This window comes from Mustela nigripes, chromosome 7, assembly GCF_022355385.1.
Source record: "Mustela nigripes isolate SB6536 chromosome 7, MUSNIG.SB6536, whole genome shotgun sequence".
Classification (NCBI taxonomy): Eukaryota; Metazoa; Chordata; class Mammalia; order Carnivora; family Mustelidae; genus Mustela; species Mustela nigripes.
In genome coordinates, this window is record NC_081563.1 from 118,140,546 (window position 1) to 118,156,349 (window position 15,804).

General features: G+C 51.9%; 1 protein-coding gene across 16 annotated transcripts in view; it reads left to right on the top strand.

Annotated features, from left to right (window-relative positions):
* Positions 1–15,804, top strand: part of EPB41L1 (erythrocyte membrane protein band 4.1 like 1) — a 121,916-nt gene that overhangs the window by 64,334 nt on the left and 41,778 nt on the right. For all 16 annotated transcript variants that reach the window (XM_059406919.1, XM_059406923.1, XM_059406927.1 and 13 more), the window contains 7 exons: positions 3,295–3,488; positions 4,593–4,757; positions 6,267–6,371; positions 6,964–7,006; positions 9,852–9,927; positions 12,425–12,643; positions 14,799–14,886. In XM_059406919.1, the coding sequence (XP_059262902.1) occupies positions 3,309–3,488; positions 4,593–4,757; positions 6,267–6,371; positions 6,964–7,006; positions 9,852–9,927; positions 12,425–12,643; positions 14,799–14,886 (876 nt within the window). In that variant the 5' untranslated portion in view covers positions 3,295–3,308. The remainder of the gene's footprint in view (positions 1–3,294; positions 3,489–4,592; positions 4,758–6,266; positions 6,372–6,963; positions 7,007–9,851; positions 9,928–12,424; positions 12,644–14,798; positions 14,887–15,804) is intronic.

Sequence of the window (15,804 nt, forward strand, 5' to 3'; positions counted from 1 at the left end):
ATTCAGTTAGGCATGCAACTCTTGATTTCGGCTCAGGTCGTGGTCTTGGGGTCATGAGATTGAGCCCATGTCAGGCTCTGCGTGCAGTAGGGAGTCTGCTAGAGATTCTTTCTCCCTCTGCCCCTCCCCCCATGCTCAGTCTAGCATGCATGTGCTCTCTCTAGAAATAAATAAATACTTCTTAAATAAAATAAGTCCAGAGGCACGTGGGTGGCTCAGTGGGTTTAGGCCTCTGCCTTTGGCTCAGGTCATGATCCTGGGGTCCTGGGATTGAGCCCCCCATGGGGCTCTCTGCTCAGCGGGGAACCTGCTTCCCTTCCTCTCTCTGCCTGCCACTCTGCCTACTTGTGATCTCTGTCAAATAAAAAAAATCTTTAAAAAAAAAATCTGTAAACATTTTAATTTTAATCTGACTTTACCTCCTCATCCTGTCACACCAATCCCCGTGCATTGGAAGATTTTATTTTTAACCTCTCATTTTTTTAAAATCAAGAAATCTCCAGGTATCGTAGAAAACTTGAGAACCACAGTGAAACAGAAGAAAAAAATAACCTGTACTTGTGCCATCTAGGAACAAACACAATTAGCACTTTATTGAATATTCAGTATTCGAATATATATATATTAATATATATATTAATCAAAGTAAGATCAGTCCGCACAGGCTGCTGTGTGTGGAGCTTTTCATTAAGATATTTCTTTTACGTCATCTTTTTTGATGCTCTAGAAAGGATGAGCCATTATTTCTGTCACCAGGCCCTGACTGCGGGGTTCGTTGGTGGCTCGGGCCACCTTTTTGGCTTCCAGCCTGGTCCTGAGTGCATTTCTCCATCCAGATGGTTCTGTTCAAGTTTGCTTGGGGCAGCAAAGTGCGGTGGGAAGCTTCATGGCCCCAGCGCCTGGATCTGGGGAGTCGGGAGGCTGGGTGAGGAGAGCGGGCAGGAGGGGCCGGGGAAGATCTGTCTGCGGAAAGGACAGTCATTCCAGTCTCTTTGCTCTCCTCCTCTGACCTAGAGGAGAAGAGATTGAATGATCTCAAAGCACTTCCAGCTGGGGTTGATTCCTTGCCTGCAGGCTCTCCCGGAGACCTGGGCACGGGAAGAACTGGGGTATTTATTTACAATTGCTGTCCTGGCTGTTGGATGCAGGTCTGGGGAAGGTTCATCAGAAAATAGGGGCTGACACGAGATGGAAGTGGAGGGGAGAGCGCCCGCGGCAGAGTCTCTGTGCTGCCTGGGCCCATGATGGTCACGTGGAAACTGCTTTTCACAGCAGAACACCTACAGAGTAGTCTGTGGATCCTTTCTAAAAAAAAATTTTTTTTAAGCAAAATTAAGTGGGCATTTATTTTAAGTGTTCTTCTTATAGACCTTATCTGGTATGATGGCTAATATCCTCAGGTACAGGCCTCGGAGAGATCCAGGCCCAGGCAGACAGGTCTCCCTCATTCCCTGTGAGGCCATGACCTCCCCTGGAGCTGCTTCTAGTGCTTTGTGTCCTGGTACAGAGTTGACATCTGGTGTCACGTAAGTGACAGTGAGCCTTTATTTAACTACGACTTTAAGTCAAACCATAAAGTCCGAGGTAATGACATGAGTGGAAAGCATTTGTGGGTGGGGATGAGGCCACGTGACAACGGCCTTCCCTTCCTCCTCATCTTACTTCTTAATAGCAGCATCAGTAACAACAAGCCCTTTTATTTGTGCTGCGAGTTCTGGCTTGCAAAGTGTGACCTGTTCGGGTCAGCTCTTGTGTGGCCTAGCGGGGCCCTCAGGGGCCCCGGCTTTCCGGCCAGTGCCCTTCGCTTGGGGCTGGGCTGGTGCCCCCTGGAATGCTGGGAGAGAAACTGAAGGAGACAGGGGAGTGGAGGGTAAGGGCTTGGAGCCCATGTGTAGTACAAGATAGAGCCAACGTCCGTCTGTCTGTTTGCTCAATAGAGGCCTCCCGTGGAGAATAGGGTTGGAAATGGACCTGCCACATCTAGTCTGGATCTTTCTCATTTAATATAATGGATTTAGAGGGAGGCTCTAGGCTCAGAGGTGAGGGTTCCTGCCCATTTCCCTTTTCCTCACGTTTTAGCTTCAAACTTACTTATTTATCTGTCTATTTATTTATTTATTTTGAGGATCCACTCTGACCAGGGTCAGGAATAGCTGCTTTTGCCCCCTTTAAAACAAACAAAAACAAACAAACAAACAAACCCAGTTCATCAGTTAAATATATTTAAAATTAAAGAAGGAATTCCGAAGCCTATAAAGTAAGAAATGAAGTTGCCTTTCTTCGCCCACCCCATGGATCTTCCTCTTTTTCCTCTATCCAGTGCTCAGTTATGAACCTGTCTTAGCAGTTTGGTCAGTGTCAGTGCAGATCTTTCAGCACACGTGTATCAACACCAAGAGGTATTGTTGAGGTGGTTGTTTTGTTAAATATAAAAGCGGGGCCAGGCCATTCTTTCTCCTTGCCTCTCCTTGCAGTTTGCTTATGCCCGCAGACTGGCTGGCCACTAGGGCCCTGATGCTCTGAAATCTCATTTCCTGCTCCAAGGGGAGAAGGGTAAGAGTCTCCTGTCCCAGAGATCATTTCTCTAAGTCCCGTGTTTTTAGGGTGAATCCTAGTGCGGGAAGTGACTGCTCTGTGTGCGGCGGCCCCAAGGCCTGTGTCCAGGTCTCCTGACTTACCTCATCTGGGTTCTGCGCGTTTTAAATAATATCCTGTCTTATCCATTCTCTCAACATCCCTGTGGCGGTAGCGGTGCGGGCTTGGGGCGTGAAGAGCCTTGCTCAGAGTCAGTGCCCAAAGGGCCCAGAGCCCAGGGCTCTTTTGGTTGAGTTGAGTTTATCCAGCGTTTATGGAGCGGCTGCTGTGTGCCCAGGGCTGGGGTTGGAGAGATAGCCTGGCTGAGGGCCTGCCCAGAGCGGGTCACTGACTGTCCTTTGTGCTCCTGGCAGAGTGGGACTCCCTGGAGAGCCTCTCATTGTCCCGAGGAGGGGCCCCATTCCAGGACTGGGCTGAGAGACTGGAGGAGGCCCTAAAAGCTCTGTGGTCACAAGAGTGGGAGGGGGGGTCTGTGACTTGGGCTGCCCCTGTAACCCCTGACTTCTGCTCTCTCTCCCCACCCCCACTTCCTCTTTCCCTCCCTCCCCTCCTCCCTCCCTCCTTCCTCTCTCCATGGCTCTTTGTCCATTTGGATCCATCTGGCTCTCTCCGCGTGTGGTTCCTGTCCCCTTCGCTCTGTCCTGTTACACCATCGCTGCCCCTTTCCCGTGTCACGTGCTCTCCTTCATGCTAACGCAGGCGTGCTGGTCACCATGACAACAGAGACAGGCCCCGATTCTGAGGTGAAGAAGGCTCAGGAGGAGGCCCCACAGCAGCCCGAGGCAGCCGCTACTGCGACCACCCCTGTGACCCCAGCAGGCCACAGCGGCCACCCGGAGGCCAACTCCAATGAGAAGCACCCGCCCCAGCAGGACACGCGGCCTGCTGGACAGGTGTGTGTCTAAAAGCCTGGACATCCCTCTCCCTGCCCAGCCGTCATCCAGGGGGCAGTTCTCAGAGCCGTGGGGGGAGCCAAACACAGATTAGTTACTGATCTGTTACATGCTGAGCTCTGTGCTAGGGGTGTTGTGGTCACTTTTATATTTAATTCTCCCAAATGTACAGAGAGTGATATATATATATACATACATATATGCACACATACACACATACATATATATTTATATTTTAATTAAGTTAACACTATTCCTAACATGGGTCTTGAACTCACGACCCTGAGATCAAGAGTCCCATGCTCTGCTGACTGAGCCAGCCAGGCGCCCCTAAGAGAGTGGTATTGATTTCTCCATTTTACACTTGGGGAAACAGCAGCTTAACAGATGAAATGAGTTACCCAAAGTCACATTGTTATACAGTGACAGATGGAAATAAAATCTAGATCTGAATACCAAAACCTGGTTCTTTCCACGTTATTCCTGCCCCCTGAACCTGTCCGTTCTAGCCTGGCAAGCCCAGGATGACCCCAAAGCAAAATGCATCCCCCTAAAGGGAAAAGGGACTTGCCGAATCATCTAGCCATCCAATTCACACCTCCCTTCGTTTGGGACAGGCCAAGAGGGCAGGGACTTGGCCAAGGTCATCGAGGGCATTGGTGGCAGTTAGGACTAGCTGGCAAGGCTCTGACCTCCGTTCCCTCTGTGAGATCAGGCCATGAGTTCTCAGCCTCATGCTGGAGCCGTGACAGACTGATAAGGGGGAGACCAGATGGAAACTCTGATAGCTGACATGCTACTTTAGGGAGCCAGGGCAGCTCTGGTTCTGTGGGGTGCTTCCTGCCTGCCAAGGCTGCCCCCCTGAAAAAGTGACCCCTTCCATGAGCCCACCCTATTGCCCATGGAAGCTCTGCTTCTCCTCCTGTGTATACTAACCATAGACGCTGGTCACCCTGGCGTGACCCTGGGGGTCGTGGAGGGCGGTGGCTCTCATTTTGGAGACCGTCTTAGCCCCGGCTGCTGTGTCCTTACTGTGTCTTCACGTGGATGAAAGGCTGTGGTCTCAAGCTCACTGACCAGACTTTTCCCCTATTGGACCTACAGAGCCTAGACATGGAGGAGAAGGGCTATGGGGAGGCTGATGGCCTGTCGGAGAGGACCACGCCCAGTAGAGCCCAGAAATCACCCCAGAAGATTGCCAAGAAGTATAAGAGTGCCATCTGCCGAGTCACTCTGCTTGATGCCTCTGAGTACGAGTGTGAGGTGGAGGTAGGGAGCGCCCCCACCGCGGGCCCGGCCCCCAGCTGACGGGCCCCTGAGCCAGCACAGGCTTCTGTGTACTCTCAGCCTGGGCCAAGCCAGAGAGCGTCCATTCTTCATAGAGGCCTGGACTGACCGCGGCATCCTGGAGCGATGACCTGGCCGGCCCTCATTTGTACAGATGGTGGCCCCGAGGCCCGGAGAGGGCCGTTACGATTGCAAATGGAATTAGATGAGGCACAGGGTTGGCGCCAGGAAAAGGTTTCTCCAGGGGGCGGGCTGTACCTTGGCAAGGAGTCATGATCCAAGGGCTGATCTCTAGCCCGAAAGGCCTGATAGGCTTGGCCCTTCAGTCTCACCTAGCAGACACTGGTGTTTCAACTTGAATTGTTTTTATGTTTTTATTGAGCAGAGGAAGGGGTCTTCCCTTATGAATGCCCCTGTCCAGGGCAGTGGACAAACTGGTCACTTGAGGCTCCCATGGTATGGGGTGCCCCAGGCATAGAAAGGTGGACTCTCTCCCATTGGAAGGACTCCGTCACCCAGGCCATGTGGAAATCCTGGCACAATCCTGTCCCACAATGGGTAGAGAGGTCAGACACCTCCTGTCTGCGGTCAGCCCTCTCAGCCCCACATTTGCTGTCTCCCTTTCCTATATAGGCTCGGACTCCTACCCTAGTCCTGAGCTCTCACTCATCCCCTTAGAGGGTCCACCCTGGCACCCTGGTCTGGGCACCATTCCTGGCCCTCTCCAAGTGTATGGAAGGATCCAGAGGGTGGCCTTCCCTGAGAGTTCTGGGAACCACCTCTGTCTCTCCCCGGTGCCCCAGCCTGGTCTTCCGGGATATGACTTGTTTCTAGGACCTGGCAGGTTGAGTCTCTCTTCTCTGCAGGGTTGGTTTGGGTTTGTTGTTGTTTTGTTTTGTTTTGTTTTTAAATTTTTTGGTTCTACAGAAGGATTTCAAGGTGAACGTCTTGCCTACTCCTAGGCAAGACTGAGTGAAATCCAGGGCAGCCCAGCCCGGAGCGCCACTCCTACCTGGGCAGCCCTGGATTTCACTCAGTCTTTATGTCAGAGGAGGGCCAGGGAAGAAGGTCTCACTGTGACTCTGAGTCCTGAGCCCTCCCCTGTCCCCTGCCCACATCCCTCATATTTCAGGTGGTTTTTCTCTCCCTCTTACACCTGAACTTAGACTTGTGGTTTTCTTTTCCTTGAGTCAGAGTTAACCTCCTTAATCTCTGTGAAGGAAGGGGAATCAATTACCCACCACCCGAACTCCCCCAGAGCAGGTCTAAGGTCTAGGAGGGCCCCAGCAGGGCTTGGCAGAGGGTAGTTGGTAAACTGGGCTTTAGTGTCACCCAGGATCTCGTAGGACTCGGAGAGGTAGCTGGCAGGAGGGCTGAGATCCCCTTTAGACACTGGGAGACTCTTAGGGGTTTCAAAGGTCCTGGTGGAGTCTCCCTGCCCCCCCTCCCAGATGTGTCCCAGCCTCACAGCCTCTCTGCTCCCCTCTTCAGAAACATGGCCGGGGCCAGGTGCTATTTGACCTGGTCTGTGAGCACCTCAACCTCCTGGAGAAGGACTACTTCGGCCTGACCTTCTGTGATGCCGACAGCCAGAAGGTATCTGTGCTGGGGTGGGGCAGGGCTGGCAAGAGACGCCTGCTGTCGGGGACACCTCTTGTCTTAGGCCTCCCTAGTCCTGACCATACCCTGTGCTTTCTGTCGGTCCTCAGATCCTCATTAGGCACCTTCTGTTTGCACATAGCCAAGACTCATCTAGCCCTGTCTATCTCAGTTCTCTGTCTCTACCGCTCCCACCTAGCCCTTTCTTGGGGACCTGCCAGTCACTCCCCAGATGGGTGCCTGGAGAGCCGAGGCCTGACTTCCTGGGGGAATGAGACACTTACTGCAGCATCTCTTTTCCACCCTCGGGAGGCCCCTGTCTGGGTTTCCTCTTTCCCACCAGTCCCACAGTCGCCCACCCCACTGACTCACGGCAGTGCCAGACTCAGGGCCCAGGGGCCCAAGCCCTGTGGTGAATCCCAGCCTTATTCCCCCCACTCCCAGTTCCAGAGGGTCCAGACAGCTTGGCCTGAGAAGGGTGTTCCTTGCCTGGGGCTGTTGACAGGCTACTGCGGGATGTCTCTGTCTCATAGCCCTATCTGGCCCTCTCCTCCATCTTCCCTCTAAAGAACCCTGTCTTCTCTTTCAGAACTGGCTGGACCCCTCCAAGGAAATCAAGAAGCAGATCCGGAGTGAGTGGCTGGTTGTGGTTGGGAACGTTGTGGAAAGGAGGGTGGGAGCTCCAGGCTGCACGGCCCCGGTTGTGCTGTTCCCTCTCCCTTGGGGAAGTAATTCAGACCCGTGAGTTCATTTGCTCTGCACAGCAGATCTTGGGGGAAGGCAGGACATTGTTTTATAAATGAAAACCGGAAGCAGAGACAAGAGAAGTGACCATCTAGAGTCACAGAGCAGATTAGCCTGGGAATCGTAGCTGCCTTCAGATCGCAGCTCTAGAAGGGACCTGCAAAATCACCTAGGACAAGGGGACAAATTGATGGCCTGCAAGCAGCCTTGCTCCTGTCCAGGGCGGGTGTAGACATCTGTGATTTCAGACCCTTGGCCCAGCTCAGAAGCCTCATCCACACAGCACTGCAGACCACTGTCCACGGATAGGAGTTAACATGTTAAGGAAAAGCAAGGCCTAGTCCTGGTCTGGGCCATCTTCTGTGTTTAACGATGGGGTGACTGTAGGCCCAGAGAGAGGCAGTTGCTTATCAGAAGTCACAGAGTGAACTATTGGCCGAGCCAGATCGTTAGCTCTGGACTCCCAATACCATCCTGATCTCTTTTCAAGGCCTGGGGTGAAGAGACAACCTGGCCTTTCTGGCCCAGAGAGGAAAGGCATATTGTGAGGGGCGGAGCAGGCGTCTCATGGCAGAAGGGGGGGAGGTAGGTGGCCTCAGCCAGGGGGCATATAGTGGGTGGAGACCTGGAGCCTAGAAGCAGAGATGCCTCTACTGGGAGCCCCTCCCCCTTGGCTCTGCTTGGACTCCCTGGTCCCCAGGGCTGGAAAGCAGAGCCTGTTGCCATGACAGCAGGCAGCTGGGCCCAGGGATGCCAGCTGAATCTCCGGGAGGGGCTGGAGGGCTTCTTCCTGTAGGCTCCTGTCAGTTGAAGACAAAGAGGCAGGCTCGCAGACAGAGCCTGCTCCTCTGGGCCTGACAGGGTCCTAGTCCTGGGCTTCAGGCTGTCCCTAGGTGTCCCAGCCCAGCTGGCAGGCCTTCCTCTCCTGCTTGAAAGGACTGGAGCACACACAGGCAGCTTGAGTGTGCAGTTCGAGGAGGACCGGGAGCTTGGAAAGGAGAAGCGGACGGCAGGAGCCTTCGAGCTCAGCATCTTTCCCCAGAGCAGGGAGTCGGTCCCCCATCTCCGCAGCCCTGGGCGGCACAGCCCGGGTGCGGTGAATGGTTGCTACGCGTGGCCACCTCCAGTCCCAGAGAAGCGGGCCTGCCCCCTTCGGTACAGCCACAGTCTCCGTCCCTACCCCAGGGACTCCTCCCTATTCATCTTTGTTCTGCCTTCTGGGGTCCCCATGGAACAATTTTTTTTTTTTTAAGATTTTATTTTTTAGTAATCTCTACACCCGACGTGGGGCTCAAACCCACAGCCTGAGGTCCCGAGTCACAAGTGTGTTTCCCTGACTGAGCCTGCTGGGCACCCCACCATTGTTTGCCCTTTTCTTTGTGACAGCTCCTCAGCCTCCTGAAGGAGGCACCACCCTGTGTCCTGGGATTCAGAGCTGGGGACTTTTCCTCCCAAATCTTGGTGCCTGTCCCCTAGGGCACTGGGGGCACCTCTCTGGGCTCTTCTCATTGGCAAGCGGACTAGTGATTCGTGCCTCACAAGGCGGGGGTGCCAGGGACAGCACCTGGGAAGTAGTAGGTGCTCTCCTGAGGTAATCTGGTATGATGCTTGACAGATGGACATGGGAGCCAGACTGCCTGGGTTTCCATCCTGACTCCCAAGACTACTTACCCTTTGGGTTGTTGTGCAGGGTTAATGAGCTATTCTGTGCACAGCACCTAGAATGCTGCCGGCATGTAGCAGCGCCCAGTACGTATTATCTATTATTATTATTACCACTGCTGCTACTATTATTCCTGACACAGGGATTGTTCTCCTTGATGCTGCTTTTTCCAAGGAGTCAGCCGTGGTCAGGAGCCCAGGTTCTGGGGTCAGATGACCAGGGGTTACATCCCCGTTCTCCACCACTGACTAGCTCAGTGATCCCAGGAGGGCAACTTACCCCCTCAGAATCTTCATCTGCGTAAGGAAAAGTTTACCTCAGGATCATCATGAAGATTAAACCCTTCTGTGTACACCTCAAGTTCCTAGCAAGTGAAGTGACCAGCACTTAGTAAGTGCTGGAGATGTTACAGCTGAATGGCGAAGGGGATGGTGACCATAGGGACAAGGACGGTAGTGACCACCTGGCTTCTGGCCCTTTCTGACCACGGTCCTGCCCTGGCTGGGCCTTGCAGCCCACCCAGGGATGGTCTGTTCATTGCTCTAGATTGTAGCCTTTCCCCAAGGCCTCCTCTCTCTCCTGCGGTCATCCTTCTCTTGGCCTGCAGAGTTTGTCTCCAGGAAAGCCTCAGCCTTTATTTCTCATACTTTCATTTCCTACTTTATTTCTGGTACCTTCATTTCTTATACTCTTTATTTCTTGTCAGCCCCACACTCTACAGCCCGGGCCTCAGTGTCCTCATCTGCAAAATGGGGGCAATCATCAGACTTACTCCTAGGGTTGTTGCAGAGGTTACTGAAGTAATGTTTGTGATGACCAGTAGGCCTGGCGTGCACCATCGCTTTTCTTTCTTTCCACCTTCTTTCCCCCTGCTATGTCACAAGTCTTTCAGCCTGGGCCTCGGTCTCTTCATCTTTCAAATGGGAATCATATTCCAGGCTTTCTGACTGGATTGTCCCAGAATTACAGATATGAGAAAACGCTGAGGACTTGCCCATGGGCTGGTGCATCCGGGCCATCCACTGGGGTGATGGGGCCTTTCTGATTGTTCTCCTGTCTTCTCCTCTCAGGCAGCCCCTGGAATTTTGCCTTCACAGTCAAGTTCTACCCCCCTGACCCTGCCCAGCTGACAGAAGACATCACAAGGTGAGGGCTGTGGGGCCAGGGGGGTGCTGGCCACGTGACTAGGAATGAGGGCGCCCGGGCCTGGTGAGATAGTACATGTTGGCACTTGTAGACTCAGATGCCCGGCCAGGCCAGGCAGACAGTGTCGACAAAGGAAGGTGACTCAGGGCAGGAGGAAGTGGCGCAAACACCACAGTCAGTGGACCCTCCGCTTCAGAGGCAGGAGGCGTCCCTGGCAGCATCTCATTGACTGGAGTTGAAATTCAAGAGGACATGCGCCATCTCGACAATTGCCGTTCGGCTCCAGCCATCCCTGCCACGTGGGGACTGGGCCCCTTGTTGAAGTGAAGCTGGAGAGTTGAGAGTAAAATCCATCCCTTTAAAACACTGGCCGTGAATTCAGACTTTTTAAAAAAAACATGGTGGAGGCCATCTCTGGATGGGACAAGCCAAACACGTCTAAAGGCTGATGTTCTGAGTGGACCATTTTAAGCTTCGGGGATAAGGAGGGAGTAGAGCGCAGATGGCTTTGCGCGTTGGAATTTGGTCCCATGTGCTGCTCTGTGTACCTGTCAGGCATGTAAAGGTCAGATTAGACATGTGACCTCCCCCTACCCCCATGGTGGCAAGCCTGGGCTGCCGGGATGAACATGGATTGTGTGTACAATCTCACAGTGCCTCAGGGCCAGGAAATAACGTGGCTTTAAGAGTGGAAGGAGGTGCAAAGCATTGTCAAGAATGAGAACATCTGGGGGGCTCCTCCTGCCTCTGGAATCAGAATAGGAAGAGGCCTTTATCTAAGCCCCTTCCAAAGAGATAGTCTCACTTCATACTATCTGGGGCTGTGCCATCCTTGTGCTGGGGCCTACACACCACCAACAATAAGACGTGGGCTTGGAGTTACTCTTATAGCCGGGGCCTGAATGTGGGCTGCCTGTTTGTAGGGCCATAGTCACGATGCCCACCCTGGCCTTGGGGGATAATACAGATGTCCCTGGGATAGATCAGATCTGAAGCCTTGGCCTCATTAGTCCTGCCCTAACCCCTAGGGTCACCTTAGAGCCAAGATTCAGCTACAGGGTCTCAACTGCATTGCCAGGAGGGCTGAGAGCTGTAGACTGGCTTAATCCCCATCCCTGTGGTCTTACTCACTGGTATCTCTCCTCTTTGTGCCAGACCCTGGGCATTGGGCTTCTAGGGACACAGAGAAATTAGCCCTGCTTAGTATGGGTGACCTAGGGAATGGGGTGGTAGTAGCAGCTGATTTAGTCAAAAATATTCAGGCCCAAAATAAACTGGTCAGAATGACAAATTGATTGAAATGGAATATTGGTCAGGATGTTTGGCAGTGATTTTCGAATTTTTAGACTTGAACGAATTGCCCTTAAGCCCACACCGGGTGCCTGTGATGTTCCAGCTGCTACTGATTCTGAGCCTACGCCTTGGCCCCAAGCATGCACTGAGGCCACACGTACTTTTTGCCAGAACTTCATGTCATGGAGCAGTAAAAATTACACTGAGTAAAAGGCACTTAAAAGGAAAAGAAATAGGCAATTGGAAACAATGGTGAAACATGGCAAAATGCAAGGAGGCATTATTGGCTGAGAACGAGCTGAAACTTTTTCTTTTTAAATGCAGTAACTGAAAAGGCAACAAAAAGTGGTTTAAAATGGGTCTAAAAATCGTAAAATCATCCAAGTGTGCATAGAGTTATAAAAAATCATATCCTTGTGGTTGGAGATGTTTCTTTTAAAGCAATTTGTTTTTAGACAATTCACTTAGAGCTGGAGGCAAAATTAAAAATTTTGAGAGAATGTTAGTGATCAGGTTTGTCCTAGCTGTGGAATGTGGTGCCGGAGTTGAAATGAATGAGGTCAGGTCATTTGTGCTGATGTGGGAAGGGCACTAGGCAAGTAGCTGGGTGTGGAAAGAGCAAGCTGGAGAGTCGGATGTACTCTTTGATTCCATGTCCCTGTTTAAAACACCCATCAATCAAAACACGTGCATTTCTATATGTCCATGGAGGAAAAAGGTCCAGAATGCCACCTGGATAATAGGGGTGACCTCTAGGAGAGGGGACTAGGGCTGAGAATGGACGTTGAGAGGAAATTTAGAATCACCTCTAATGTTTACATTTGTTCCACAATAAGAATATTATGATTAAGAATGCATGACATTGAAAAAAAAAAATGGTCAACCGGTAAAGCAGTCCTACTTAGCCTGAAAATGAAATAGAAATTTCAAAGGTTCCCACAGCAGAAAAAAAAAATCCCTCCAGGTTAGAAATGAACAAATGTTAGAAATTAACAAAATGCTGAAAGGCATGTGACAGGGGACAAAACCGTCTTCTAGGGCACACCCAAATTATCAATGCCAGAAATGCCGGCGTCTAGGAGCGTTCCTATTCTATGAGCTGAGTGTTGGTGGTTTGGTTCTGATGGATGGGAGGGTGACGGTGCTGGGGGTCTCTAGGGTGGGAGTGGGGCCCGTGCCCATGGCCACTGTCCCCTATCTCCAGATACTACCTGTGCCTGCAGCTGCGGGCAGACATCATCACAGGCCGGCTGCCCTGCTCCTTCGTCACACATGCTCTGCTGGGCTCCTACGCCGTGCAGGCTGAGCTGGGCGACTATGATGCCGAGGAGCACGTGGGCAACTATGTCAGCGAGCTCCGCTTCGCCCCCAACCAGACCCGGGAGCTGGAGGAGAGGATCATGGAGCTGCACAAGACGTACAGGTGAGGGGCCTCCCCTGGCTTCTCCGCCATTGGCTAGGGCCCCAGGTGCTGGTCTGGAAGTCTCCCACCTGGCTCTGCCCCTGATTGAAGGTGCTTCTGAGAGCTAGTCATCTCATCCCACTGGGGCTCTATCAGATGGGAATGGTCATCACTAGCTGTCTTGGTCTTGGTGTAAGACTCAAAAGTTTGCCCTCTGACACCAGGCTGCCTGGGTTCACATTCTTGTCTCTACCACTTTCTGAACAGGGCATCTGGGCGGGTCATTTTGTTTCCTCATCGGTTCACCATGGGAGCTAATAGAATGTGCTTTGGTGCTGTTGGGGGCTACGTGGCACGTGGAACAGAGACATATTTATCATTGCTTTGTGATCTTAGGGGTTGAAGCGTTGATTGTGCAACAGAAAGCTGCTTATTCCTGAAGTTAGAAGATGAGTAACCCGATGGGTCATTGTCGGACTGGCTATTTAACTTACCAGCTCCATTTTTCACAGGCATATGTACTGATTTAGATTATCCGTCTGTCTTAACTGTTGGTATTGGGGGCAGGAGGATTCATTGTGCAAGGTGTCTGGCATCCCCGGGTTCCAGGCAGTAGATGCCCCTAACATCCTGTCGGTCATCGTAACCACAAAAATGCCCCCTACCCCATTCCCAAATGCTGTTGTGATGTTGACACCATCCCTGGGCCCGGGGGCGGGGGGGTGCTCCCCTGGAACTAAATGGTCTCTGGGATCCCTTCAAGTGCTTTGGACTCTGAGTCAGGGCCATTATGGGAACCCAACGTGACCAATGACGTAAAGTGTGTCGTAAGCTGTAAAGTGTTGTGCCTGTGAGAGGGGGTGTGGTGACGTTATCCCATTGCTCATGAGGATGGGAGGCCTGAGGAGGGTTGTGTCTGGAGACGAGGACAAAGGCCAGATGTGGCGGGATTGTGTACAGGGGTGAGAGCCTGCTGGGGTGTGACGGAACGCTGGATCCCGAGGGGCAAGTGTGTCTCTCAGAGACTTGCACGCCAACTCGGGTTAGCAATGGCTGCTGTCATACTGTGGTGAGCAGGACACTGAAATCGTTCGGCTGGTCAGCAGTGTCGGCCGGGGCTCGGGAATAGGGAGCAATGGCCTGCCTGCCGTCTGTCATCCTTGCCCTGGGTAGCAAGATGTGGGAGGGATTTGCAAGGGTCCTAAGAACTCAGAGAAAGAAACCCGTGTGTGGGTGGAGAAAGGCTGGTGGCCATCCCTTAGCTTGCTCAGCTCTTTTGACTGAAAGCACATGGACACCTAGTGTCCAGGCATCTCCCATGGCTGCTCGGGGAGGCAGGCAGAGCAGGGGACCCGGAGGCCCAGGGGATATGACCCAGATGGAAGGGAAGAGGTTGGGAAGGAGCACACACTCTCGAGCCAGGTCATCTGGATTCAAGTCCCGACTCTTGCTCCATGATATTTGTGTGGCCTGAAGCGAGTGATTCAGCCTCTCCATGCTGGTTTCTCTATAAAGTGGGAAGAATGACAACACCAGCCGTAAGGAGTTGTGATGAGGCCTCTGTGAGGTCATGCACGCGAAGTGTCTGGAACAGTGGCCAGCACGCCGTGCTCACTGAAGGTTCTCTGAGGCTAAATGGAAAATGTATAGTTCCCCTGCAGCCAAAGCAAAGAAGGAAAGTGATGAATTACGTAGCTCTCTTGTCAGAAAGGAGAATGCGCACCAGCTCCTTGGGGGGGGGGGGGTGGGGATTAAGTGGTTTCGGATATAAAATTCTGAGAAAAATGTCTTCCCTGGGCGATCCTTTCAGAGCCCCTGGGTGATTGTAATGAACCATGGCTTCCACAGCGCCTTCACAGCCACAGGGAAGCAGAATCAATGACTCACGTTGAACTCTGTGGCAGAACGAAGCAGAAATTCTGACTCCCAGCTCATCCCTTGAATACTGCCTGGAGGAGACAAGACTGGACCCGAGCTTTGGCACCAGGAGGGGGTTGGGTGGCTGGAAGCGAGGGCTGACAGCAGAGGGGAAGGACTGCGAGCGGTTTAGCCATATGCCCACTCCAGAGCGTTTGCCTTCCTAGAATCCCAGGTTCTGATCATGGCTGCCTTCAGCCAGTGGGACTTAGGCCTGGGCCTTTTCCATGGCTGCTTATGATCGTGTCCTTTCCTTTAGGGGCATGACTCCAGGAGAAGCAGAAATCCACTTCTTAGAGAATGCCAAGAAGCTCTCCATGTATGGAGTAGACCTACACCATGCCAAGGTACTGCTGGGCCCCGCTGTCCCCCTGGCCTCTGTGGGGGGGGGAGGGGTCATCCTGTCCCTCGTGCTTCAGAGGGCTTGGTGCGCCAGACCCTGTGTTCCCTCCAGCCTGAAGCCTTTCATATTCTTGTTTCTCATTCCTCAGAGTTCCATAACACTTTATCTTCCCATGATCTTTATAACGTTTCTATATTCACTATATTATGAACCTGTTTGTACCATCACTAGATTGGGAGCATCATGAGAGAGAGACATAGGCTTTATTTATTTTTTGTTTACCATGATCTAACTTTATTTATTTATTTATCTATTTATTTATTTTGTAAGCCAAGTTTTTTCACATTTAAATTCAATTAACTATAGTGTATTGTTAGTTTCAGAGGCAGAGGTCAGTGGTTCATCAGTCTTATGTAACGCCCAGTGCTCATCACATCACATGCCCTCCTTAATGTCTGTCACCCAGTTACCCCATCCCCTCACAACCCCCAGTCTGTCTCCTGTGATTAAGAGGGTTTGTCTCCCTCTCTGGTTTCATCCTGTTTTATTTTTCCCTCCCTTCTCCTATGATCCTCTGTTTTGTTTCTTCAGTTCCACATGTGAGTGAGATCTGGTACTTGTCTTTCTCTGACTGACTTATTTCACTTAATTGGCTTATTCAGCATCATAACGTCCAGTTCCATCCACATCATTGCAAATGACAAGATTTCATGTTTTCTCATGGCCAAGTAGCATTACATTGTGTATATAAATACCACATCTTCTTTATCCGTTCATCAAGACAAAGGTTTCAGTTTATGTCTGTGTCCTTAGCACACAGCCCGTGGCCTGGCACCACACAGGTGCCACTAAATGTTTGTCAGTGAATCAGGGATTGAGTGATTGGCAGAATGATCAGATGGGGGCCTGGGTGAATGGCTGA